At 40.0% G+C, this 12323-nt stretch overlaps 1 protein-coding gene across 1 annotated transcript in view; it reads right to left on the bottom strand.

Moving 5' to 3' along the window:
- vps52 (VPS52 subunit of GARP complex) overlaps positions 1–12323 on the bottom strand; it is a 68861-nt gene that overhangs the window by 41033 nt on the left and 15505 nt on the right. Inside the window, exons 6-9 of the mRNA XM_020934459.2 lie at positions 9484–9659; positions 9078–9228; positions 3052–3152; positions 2848–2980 (exon numbers count right to left, since the gene is read on the bottom strand). Of these exons, the coding sequence (XP_020790118.1) occupies positions 2848–2980; positions 3052–3152; positions 9078–9228; positions 9484–9659 (561 nt within the window). The remainder of the gene's footprint in view (positions 1–2847; positions 2981–3051; positions 3153–9077; positions 9229–9483; positions 9660–12323) is intronic.

Below are 12323 nucleotides of genomic sequence, written 5' to 3'. Positions count from 1 at the left end.
TGTGTCCAAATAATTTCCTTGTGAATCATTCCAGATTAAGTGTAAATGCCTCGACCTTAGGCCTTGTTTTATGACGCTTTGTCACAGTCGCATTCTTGTCCGCTGGGCACGTTACGGTGTTGCCCGCGTGAGTCACAATGCATCACGGCGCAGCTCTGCATGTCCCTTATAATTACAGCGATACAAATTGAAAACGCTCTTTTGTCTCGCTTCTTAGTACATGGGCGTGTGGTGTCTCTGTGTAATAACTACACCTTTTTAATTGAAATAATAGGACATAAACAGAAAAGGGTGTAATTCTGGCGTGGTCAGGTGGATTCAACAGTCGGTGTGTTTTTTTTTTGTGCCCGGTAAACAATGGGTGCAGTACTAGCCTTGGCCATTAGGGGGTACTGGGCTCCTGTTGGCTCATCTCACGGTGCCAAGGGATTGTGCAACAGTAGGAAAATATGTTGTTGACGTTAAGAGTATCATTAAAACGGTGAGTAATTAGCTCGATTGCGCATTCTGAAGTTTTTACATAGCTGAGTTTGGTAACATTTATCGCTGTGTCATTGTGGTGTGTATTTTGGGTTTCCTCGCATTTGCGATTTGGTTTAACAAGCTGATAAAGGCATAGCAGATAACAAAATAACACACTGGCTTTGATCATTGTGGTGACTGATTTTAAGATATCAGTATGTTGTTACATAATCAACGTAAACTACCTGTCAAAAGTTTTAGAACACCCTCATTTTTCCAGTTACAGTGGTCTCTCGTTTATCGCGGGGGTTACGTTTTAAAAATAACCCGCGATAGTAGTCAACTTTATATTTTACAATTATTATATCTGTTTTAAGTCTGTAAAACCCCTCAGCACAAACTTTATACACTTTTCTCACACAGGACAACACTTTTAACATCCTTCTTAAAACTTGCTGCTGTCGTCCTTTTGTTATTTTCGAACCGAAGATTCAATTTTTTACGTAATGGAGCCCCAAGATTTTATCAAACATTTGCGCCACAGACTGAACTGAGACTAAACCAGGACTAACTTAGGACTGATTCCAGGACTGAAGAGGAGGACTAAACCAGGACTGAACCAGGACTAAACCAAGACTAAACCAGGACTAACCCAGGATTGATTCCATGACTGAAGAAGAGGACGAAAGCAGGACTAAACCAGGACTAAACCAGGACTAAACCAGGACTAACTTAGGACTGATTCCAGGACTGAAGAGGAGGACTAAACCAGGACTAAACCAGGACTAAACCAGACTAAGCCAGGACTAAACCAGGCCTAAACCAGGCCTAAACCAGGCCTAAACCAGGACTAAACCAGGACTAAGCCAGGACTAAGCCAGGACTAAGCCAGGCCTAAACCAGGCCTAAACCAGGACTAAACCAGGACTAAACCAGGACTAAACCAGGACTAAGCCAGGCCTAAACCAGGACTAAACCAGGACTAAACCAGGACTAAACCAGGACTAAACCAGGACTGAACCAGAACTGAACCAGAACTGAACCAGGACTCACGATCGGGACGGGCTCGGAGGTGACCGCAGGAGAAAGGACTGACAGAGAGCTCCGCACCTCACGGAGGTAAGCGCGGCCGTCGCCTGATCGCGCTGCAGCGATCGTAAATTTACGTATGTTTGTCAAGCTGAACACATTCAATCCTGTACAGGAGACACGGCACGGAGGCGACTGATTGACAACGGTCTACAGCCAATCAGGACGCAGGGGGAGGAACACAACGCACGTTCATACACTGTAAGAAAAAAAAAACTTGCAAAATTCCACTAAAAAAATTCACGAAACAGCGAAACCGTGAAAGGAGAACCGTGGTATAGCGATACTGCAATTCAAGTCATCCAAGTCCAACGAAGAGCTTGAAATGGTACAAAAGTAAGAACTGAACAGACAGAAGTTAAAAAAAAAAAAAGATAAAAGATACAAAACCCAAGTCCAAGCTCTGCCAAAACTACCAGAGGAAAAAAGAACAAGATGGTGAAGCTTGAAAACCTGGAGTGTCCAGCACAAGGGTGTTTTTTTGGGGCCCTGAGACCAAACGGGGCTGAGCTGAGGTTTGTCCCTATCAACTTGTGATGGCCCAATATAAGATAACAGGAAATAATAGTGAAAAAAAAGTAGCAAAAAACATCCTGAGAAGTGGACCTGGCTCCTGGCCTAGTAGTTGTACAAAACAATTCATGGACAAAAATGGCCTAGTGTTACACTAATGAGCTGTAATAAGTGTGTGTAATGAGTGTATTATTAGAAAACTGTTTGTAAATGTTTACCTAATAGCAGACTAAGCTTATGGAGAATTAGTCATTAATAAGGGCTGAATAAATACTAATTAATGACAAATTAATCTACATTAATCTACAACTATGCTGATTAGTAGGTATTTAGATGTTAATAAGTTTACCCTAAAATAAAGTGTTACTGAAATATCAAATTGCCCAAAAGTTTGAACTACCTGTAAAAGTTTCTGTGAGTCTGTATGTGGTGTAAAACTCTGGATCAGCCTGGATATATAGCTCAAGCAAAGCCAAAATATCCTTAAATTCAAGTTGTTTATATAAACATATGTTGTGGTCACAGTTTATAGAGAGTGGGTCTTAATATTTGAAGAATCCTGCCTCTGTAGCGCTGGTTTATGTTTGTTCTGTGACAGTAGTGACAATAAAAGGCATTCTGTTCTATTCTAAAACACCAAAATGCAACTAATTTACAAGAATAAAGTTAGATATTGCAGCTTTAATGTCTTAAAACTGCATTTAATAGATGGAAAATGGAAAACATTTGGAGTTATCCTATTGAAAAAAGCGTCGGGTCTCCCTCGTCTTCTCGTTCACTCACCTGTACTTTGAGGAGTCTGCTACTGTACGACTTGAAGTAGCTGAAGTAGATTTTACTCATGGTGTCCACGTATTCGTCTCTGATCTCTTTCGCCACTGTCCTCTCGTTGGCCAAAAGAAACTGGTAGAAAAACCTGCGGGAAAACCAAGTGTTTGCATCAAAACTGTCCCAAAACGTGTTCAAATAACGTAGACAAAATCTCACCTGTATTTGAGTAATGTGTTCTGGGGGATCTGGTAGTTGGTCATAGGTTTCCTGAAGGCGTAAATCTTCTGCAGAATAAACTCTCTGATCTTTGAGACAGCCTGGAGACGACGGACAAGGGGAAAAACAGAGACAGTGTTAGAAATCACTCTCTACGTTTAGGCAAGGCAAGTTTATTCGTATATGTTGCGGTTGTGGAATAGGTTGGTTAATATGCCAGACACAAGATTAACCAAGCATGTATTTAATTGGAGTCTGTTACATAAATCGTCCTGGAGTAGAGAGACTGAGAAATTTTTTGAGAATGCAGATCTCCGGTTTATTTATTTATTTGAAAAGGGACAATGCACATTAATCAACATCAAAACAATGTTAATGTGTCAGAGTTCGCTGATAAGAGCAAATTTGCATCGGTAGTCCCTTTGCCAGATGTCACAAAGGCATCCTAAAAGAAAATACACTTAAAAATTACACATCAAAAATTACACAAATGTACAATTGCAAAAGATTGCAAAAATACAATAAAAGTTTTAGTTTTAGAGTTCACACATTCTTTTTAAAAGCAGAGAATGAGGGAGATGTTCTGTTGGCTTCAGGCACAGAGTTCCGCTCTGACGGAGAAAACACACTGACCAAATCCAGTTTTTCTGAGGAATAATGCTCCTCTGGTCACTCTGCCCTCACTAGATCTGAAATGAACAAAGTCGTTCAGCGAAGGGGGAGCCGAGCCATGTTTAATCTTGGACGTTAGACAGATATTTTTAAATTTAATAAGCTTGTCCCAGGTCATTAATTTGTATTTCTGCAACATGTGACAATGGTGGTGTCTCTAGTGTTTTTTGTCGAGTGTTTTTAGAGCTTGTTTATAGAGTGATTCAACGGGTTTTATTGTTGTGAGTGATGTAGAGAAATAAGTTCATCTGTAGTGTCAGACAAACGAGGAGCATTTACTTTGATAAGCATAAACAAAAGTGGCACAAAGAAATTTTATGTAAACCAAAATTACGAACGTGTATCTTAATTAAAGACTGACTTGGACCTGAGCCGTGTGTCACCCTGAACCTGAGCAGAGGTCAGAGGTCAGGATGTGCCCAGCTGAGGTGTGGGACTCTGCCTCTGGCCTTGGAGACGGGACGCTTCCACTCGGTCCCAGAGGAGGAGCGCATGTGTCTGTGCGACTTAAAGGACATTGAAAATGAAATGCATTTTCTGTTTTACTGTCCTTTGTATCGTGCTGCGCTGTCAGTTGTGTCTAATGTGTCTTACTGTTGGTTTTCTGTGTCTGATGAGGAGAGAGTGAAGTATTTGTTTAAATGTAATGTTTTCAAGTTGGCTCAGGTTGTGTTGAAAGCCTAGGACCTCCGTAAAAGGACACAATTTATGTTTGATGTGTGATCTGTCTGCTTATTGTTTTATTTGTCTTATAAACCCATGCAGGCTGGGCACCAATTAAATGGTGCATGACACTAAATAAGTACAATAAACTAAACTAAACTAAACTGTACAGCACAATTCGTACACAAAGCATTTCAAAGTGCTTTACAGAATAAGAAAAACATTAAAATCACAATAAAAACAACTCAAAACATAAATAATCATCATAAAATTAAAAATTTACATACACAGAGAACCAGGAGTGCACTAAACAACCTAAATCAAATTGTCTTTACCCCAAGATCTCTCCCAATCCCAATCTAACAAAGGCAAAAAACTGCGTAGATGTAAACGAAGGCTACGATGCATTCAGGTGCCTGTAAGTAATTTAAATTTAAAGTTTTCCAGCAAAAATCACTAATAAAAAACTCCCGTACATACATATAACCACACTTTTGGTAGAAACAGATGAGCAACATCTCATTTACGTGGATAATTTAATTTTCACACATGCTTGAAACTGATCTGCTCTCAACTTATTTAGGCCCATATTACTCTATTTTCTGATCTGCTATAATTTTGTTTTCTCATCAAAAACATACGTGGAGTTGTGTTTTGTTTAAAGGTTCCTTAAGCACTTTTAGGAACCAAAGGCTTGTCAAGTCTTTTTTTATGGCTGCAACTTTTATTTTATTTTCGTAACGATTAATCTAACATCTATTTTCTATTAATCTGTTATTAAATTATAACTTCTTAAGACTTTATAGAGCAATTTGTTCAAATAATGTTCTATAAAGATTATTGTATTTATTAGTGAGACTAATAAAAAGTAGTTTGTTTAATAGGAACACTGCTGATTATGTGATTGTGTCATGCGAGACAATTATAGGGTTCAAGACGAGGACATAAAATGCTGCTTGAGGCTCTAATCTACAGGCGGTAACTAGGGACGGGCATTCGAAAATTAAATTTTCTTAATCGATCCTCGGGAGAATTAATGATCAATAATCAATTAATCATTAACGTTTTTATATTAAAATGATCATCATTATTATTACTATCTGCACTAATCTGCAGAAATAGATTCAACTTTACGACATAAAAAAACGTAACCACTCTAGAGCCACATCAGCCCGTTTGACATTATAATGTGTTGAATGCAGATTTGTGCAGGTCTCACAGAAACGAAACTTAAAACCGCATGGCTAATTTGCATAAACTAAGAGAAGAAAATAAACAGCTCTTGTACGTTGATGCGGCACGACTCAGGTGAATACAGGTCAGTGTGACCATATTTGCGTTTGTCAAAACCAGGACAGCGTACGGGGGAGGGGGTGGGGACTCGTCATCGACATTGAGCGACTCTCACCTGGAAAAACTTTTTCCCACTGGACACAGAAACATATGTGCTGCTTTGTACACTGTAAACATGGACTCACACTTGTCCCGACCGGAACGGAAAACGTGGAATTTCTTGTACAAATCATCGTTAAATGCGCATTTGTGCTTCGTCATGTTGCAGACTGACCCACTGTTTGTGTCTCGCTCCTTCTGATGCAGAGACACATGTACACACCTGTTTGTCCCGGACACGGACGTTTGGTCACCCTACGCTACGCACAGCAACGAAATGAAATTCTTAATGATCAATTATCGATTAATCGATTAATCATGCCCATCCCTAGACAGAACCAAAGGCTTGTTAAGTCTTTTTATGGCTGCAACTAATGATTATTTTCTTAACAATTAATCAACGATAAAACAATAACTTTATCAACAATCAGTTAATTAAATTATAACTTTTCATGACATGCAATTTGTTCAAAACTTTCCATAAAGATTGTTTGTATGTATTAGTTAGACAAATAACAAAGTGTCTTTTGTTTAATAGGAACACTGCTGATTATGTTATTGTGTCACGTGAGACAATTATAGGGTTCAAGACGAGGACATAAAATGCTGCTTGAGGCTCTAATCTGCAGGCGGTAACGCAGAACTACAGTTATGATCAGCCCCAAACAGTCAGACTGATGCGTGTTTAAAGATTAGTTGACAGCGTGTTCCGCGTTAAGGTCAATGTGTAGTATAGTATAGTACAGTCCACGTTGAGTTGAGCTTGTACAGTCCATGGTGCGCCAGTACAGTCCACACTGCGTACGTACAGTCTGCCGTACTACACACCTGTACTCTTTTGATGGTCTATTGTATTATTTCCCAAAGACTGTGTCGCGACCTTCAGGTGGGTCGCAAGAGATTTTTTTTTGGGTCGTCTTATCACGATCTGCATGTAAGTCAAAATGTTAAGACGTGTTTTGTATAATTTCTAATCTTTTTAAATTATTTTATTGACTATTTTGTTCCAATGTTGCTAGTTCAGTTGAATATTGAAAAGAAAAAGAAACGGGCAACATTTAATGTCCAAACAGGCGACTTATGGATCCTTTTACTGCTGCTTCAATGACTGTTTTTCATTGTTTAAAACTTGAGTAAAACTAATTAGTCAGAGACACAATCACTCAGTCAGCAATAAAATATCCTCATTAATCTTCAATAATGGTCAAATCCATCTTTTTTGTAATTTATGAATAACGTTTATTGACTTTGGTCGCAAAGGTTTGGGACTTTTAAAATATGAGTCCCCAGAAAAAAAGTTTGGGAAACACTGGTCTATTGTGTGTTTCTTGCACGTGCACTGCTGTTCTTTACGTGGAAATACAGCGCGGATGTTCAGAGTGTGCTCGTTCCTATTATATCTGACACATTAATTAGAGACTCTAAAGACAACCCATCGACTCAATGGCGTCAATTACATCAACGAATCTTTGCAGCGGCACGGTTTTATCACAAGACAAGCTTCACGGGGCCATTTTTACACTTCCATTGTTCAGGACTATTACCCTGAAAACAACTGTTCTGTACAGAGCGATAATACGGAAGCCGAGAAGGGTCACAACAAACGCAAATGCCGCAACAAATGCAAATGCGACAACACAACAAAAAGTCACAACACAGCAAAAAAAGCCACAACAAACCAAAAAAAGCCACAACGGAAATGACCGCGGGACTCTATTTCAATGCAAACGTCGCAACAAATACAAACGCCACAACACAAACACAAATGCCGCAACACATTAAAAAGCCACAACACATTAAAAAGTCACAGAGGAAGTGACCGCGGGACTCTATTTTCCGATGGACCGATCAAGCAGCAAGTGAAGAAGAAGAACTACAACGTGAAAAGTAAAGGAACGGAGAAGTTGGAAACGTAAATAAAAGTAATTTATTGTTTTATCATTATGCGTTTGTGTTGTGGCGTTTGTATTTGTTGCAGCGTTTGCATTAAAATAGAGTCCCGCTGTCATTTCCGTTGTGGATTTTTTTTGGTGTGTTGTGACTTTTTGTTGTGTTGTTGCAGCGTTTGCGTTTGTTTTGACCCCTCTCGGCTTCCGTACGATAGAGCTCTGGAACACGCTCCCCCAAACCTCAACTGTTCACAAGCATGAACCAAGTTTTTAAAAAATGTTAAGGGAATATATTGGAAATTGTACCTAATTACATTTAGTCACTAGTTATGCACTGTAATTTACTGGATATACTATAATTATACTTTAATTATACTATAATTGTAGTAGTAGTAGTAGTGTAGTGTAGTATACTATGGAACAGGACTGTATGAACTTGTGTGAACTCTTTTTTGTTATTATAATGGAATGTTTTATTGTAAATTATGCCAACTTGGATCCCAGGATGAATAGTCTTTACCCCAGTAAAGACGAATGGAGATCCAATGAATGAATGAATGAAAGAATGAATGAATGAATGAATAAGCTCTAGTCTTTTAAAATTAAAAGTAGAATATTCACACCTTTGTTAACCTCCACAAATTATTGCAGTAAATATTGTATCGTAAAATGGAGAGAGTGTAAATTCAGCCTGGAAGACCTAACTTCCCTCTCGTTTACCTCAACGTCTCTCCACGGCTTACCTGCTCCTCAGTGTTCATCACCTCACTCCAAATACTCCTCCTCGTCGTCCAAGCAGCAGTGCCCGGTCTGTCCGATTTAAACCCCCATTGCAGGTGACACATGCTTTTATCGTCCCCTTCACTCTCCTCATCCTCGCCTCGACCACCTCCAGTGTCTGAGTCTCTCCAGGTTGAAATGCACGTCATAAAACCTCCTGAGACATTTGTTTATTACTGTATTTTCCACGCTATTCCGCGCTCTTAAGCCTCCAAACCTATCAAAAAAACGACCGCGCGACCCGCAATCCAGAGCGCCCCATACACGAATCCACTCGAGTGTCTCAGCACGACTTCAGTAATCTACAAAGCCGCAAACTCGAAGCGCAGCGAAAAACACCCACAGCCACACTCATCACTCCACGCCGACGAGGAACGGAAGGGAGGAACGAACCGAAAAAGCGAGCGCACTCTTCTAGACACGACTGAACAACTGAGTCACCGCGAACACGGCGACAATCCAGCCGTCCCAGACAGCACCTTCCCTATACACCACGACTGAACAAAGCCCAAAACCACTCACCCATCCAACTGTTGTGTTTCCTTTAAAGTCCCACGTGGTTTATTTGTGAAAAAAGTTCGAAAATAAACCATTCAGTGACCGAGCCCGAGTTTCTGTCCCTGTCCTCACCTTCAGTTTGAGTCGGTCCACGATGTCCTGGATGTCTGAACAGGCCAGCGTCTCCCTGAAGCTCAGCTCTTTGGCAAAGTTGATCTTGTTGTTGAGTTCGTGGAGCTGTTCTAAAAATTCCTGCTCTGTCACCGGACTGTCCAGGATCGTGCTGCGGGAAAAGATAAATACAGTGTTATAGTTAAAGGTCACGTCAAACTCTCTCAGCTTTCCGCCCGTCCCACTGTCCTGCCTCAAAACAAAAGGAGGTCGAGATTTCTCTGCTGTGGCCCCTAAGCTCTAGAATGTCCTCCCTCTTCACCTGAGAACTTTCTCCTGCTTACCTCAAGAGTAAATTCTGCGTAATATAAGACCTTTAACGTGCAGTAGATACAGGTCTGTAGGTGTGCGGTGGGTTGTGTGGCACCTGATCATGGCTCCGGGCACCACCAGCTCGTCCACCAGCTGGCTCAGGTGGCTGCGCACGGCCTGCCTGTTCTTCAGCCTCACGTTCATGCTCACGGACTGCTGCTGGAGGCTCTGGATCTCACTGCTGATGGACGAGAGGTCGCTCTGGAAGCCGCTCAGCATGCCCTCCATCCTCTGCACACAAACGCACCATGTCAAACAAATTAAGGCTGTGCAAAAACACAGAAATATCAATATATTCTATAGTTTAATGTGTTGACACAATATTGATATCGTGGGCTGCTGTTATCGAGTATTTTTTTGGTATATTTTACTAAATAATTTTGCTACAGCGCTAGAGTGTTGTTAGCCAGTTTCACTTCATACAAACTGTCTGACCTCGCAGCATTAGGATTCGTTTGCTCGACGGTAGGCAGGTACTTTTTACCATTTAACCAATCACTGCTGTTTGGTCATGACGTATGTAATGCGCCGTTAACAGGGCTAACTGGTATATTAAGCTTTTCCCAAATCCCGTAGGAAGAAGGACAATAACGTCTTTCCCCTTGATAAAATTCACCAAACATTCTCTTTGTTCCGGCTTTACATCCTCGATCTCGGAAATCGTTGCCAGCACAGAATGTCTGGCTCTTCATTGATTGGCTGGTGCCTGAACTCGCACTTCCGGGGTTTTTGCAAACCGTCTAGTGTATTCTGATTCCTGACCTAGTCGCTGGAGAGAAATGAAATTGAGCGGAGGCACTAGGCGGCGCCAGCCTGACTACAGTTTTGTTGCTTGTTTAGAGTGAGGAAACTCTTTTATGCAACACTTTTATTTGACATTGATTTCCATGACCGTGGGAACCCTGTACCTATAAAAACAGGCATTCTGACTGTGAGCGGGGGCGCCTCTCCACAGATCTAACTTCTAACTTGAATACAGAAAAGGCTTAATGCCGTACTGTGAAACAGTGGCGGAGTTTGCAATTTGGGGACAAACTTGAGTTTGGGGCACCCACTATATTGCAATATAATGCGTTTTTGTTTTGTTCTTGAGACATGCACATCTCTATTTATGTGAATTATGGTGGATTGGAAACTTGTCTTATTAGTTCAGTCGCCTTAGACAACCAGAATGGGAAGCAGTTTTATTTTTTTGCTTGTACAATTACATTTTTGTTTACATTCATTACATATGATTATTATTATTTTAAGAGTATGATGATTATGATTATTATTTAAGAGTAAACTTCTCTCATTTAATGTCATACTGAGAGAAAATTAAATTGCTCTGAGGCCTCGGCCATTAGTGGCACTGAAGGCAATCGGTTGGGGGCCCCTCCAGGTTTGGGGGGCCCCTCAGCAGCCGTGTACTTTTGCCTAATGGTAGCGCCGCCTCTGCTGTGAAACATTCCAGACAAAGCAATATCTCCACCAGAAAAGTTACACAATACACCTTTAATTAACCACAAGAAATCTTCGCCTCATCTGTTAAAGCCCGTGAAAAAAAAGGTGCGTTTCAAGTGCTGATAAAAAAATAAGTAGGTCTAATCTTTAACGGCGACTGATTCCGAAGAAAGCGCTCGGCCGCCACAATGTTCGCGTTTGGCCTTCGGGACGGCGGGGTGCAACAGACAGGGGGCGCTCTACCACTGACGGGGGACGCAATGTCGCACACAAACTCTCCTGAACACTTCACGCTCTATTACACTCAGAAAAGCAAAAGCTGGCAGTACTTATATTATAAATTTATAAAAGCCTCGTATCAAAAAGGTCGTATTATGGGGATTAACCTGCCATTCACGTTCTTTAAATCGGTTCAAATACAGGGTTGGGCGAAATAATAAATTGTGACTAATTTACTGTTCAGATAATTGTATAAACTATTTGAGTAATCTTTCATTGATATTCGGTCAATACAGACTCTTAAACTTACGACAAAAGACAAAATAGAACTAGTATTAAATCTAAAGAAGAGGGAGTATTACACTTCTATGGGTATTAAATTCTAACACAAAACATATTTAGGTCACCATGTTAACTCTAATTGTTTTGAAAATACCCTATTAACCGAGTTTCAGTTTTATTTTTCCACGCTTTTCCAACACTTACTGATAATTTACGCAAACCTTTCAAACTAAAAATAAATATAGGCTACAAATATGAACCTTAGAGCAGTTTTGTGATTTATAAAATGTAAAATGAATAAAATAAACTTCGAACATGAAATAAGGATTAGAAAAACATAAATGTATCCAAAACAAAATAAATATACCCAAAATACAATATCTCAAAATAAACCTTAAGCTTTATCATTTTGACTTTTCGATTATATGAGTTTGGAGATCGTTTGACGCACAAATCAAAATCGTGATCAAAATCCAATTAATTGCACAGCCTTAGCGCTAAGTCACTCCCCCTTCAGAGCGCTATCACATTAAAATCAGTGTGTGCATCCCTCTAATTAAACTACTACACATTGCATCAGGTTTGTGAACTTGTAGTGTGCCATTCTTTTTCACGCTTTAGTATATTTATGTAATTAAATAAATTATGTACCGTATTTTTGGGACTGTAAGTTGCACTTTTTTCATTACCTCCGCCAAGAAGGTTATGTTTTTGCCGGCGTTTGTCTGTTTGTTTGTCTGTTTGTCTGTTAGCAACATAACTCAAAAAGTTATGGACCGATTTTGATGAAATTTTCAGGATTTGTTGGAAATGTGAAAAGGAAGAACTGATTTCATTTTGGGGCTGATCCGGAAGAAATCCTGGATTCTGGATCACTTTGAAATTTTAGTTAACATTGTGGTAAATGGGGCCAAAAATTTAGTTTCTCAATATCTCGGTTAATTATTGACC

The sequence above is a fragment of the Boleophthalmus pectinirostris genome, unplaced genomic scaffold (genome assembly GCF_026225935.1).
Source record: "Boleophthalmus pectinirostris isolate CB_2022bp ecotype Guang Dong unplaced genomic scaffold, ASM2622593v1 HiC_scaffold_3, whole genome shotgun sequence".
NCBI lineage: Eukaryota > Metazoa > Chordata > Actinopteri > Gobiiformes > Gobiidae > Boleophthalmus > Boleophthalmus pectinirostris.
The sequence above is the reverse complement of the archived record's forward strand: the minus strand, read 5'-3'. Positions and strand labels throughout refer to the sequence as shown.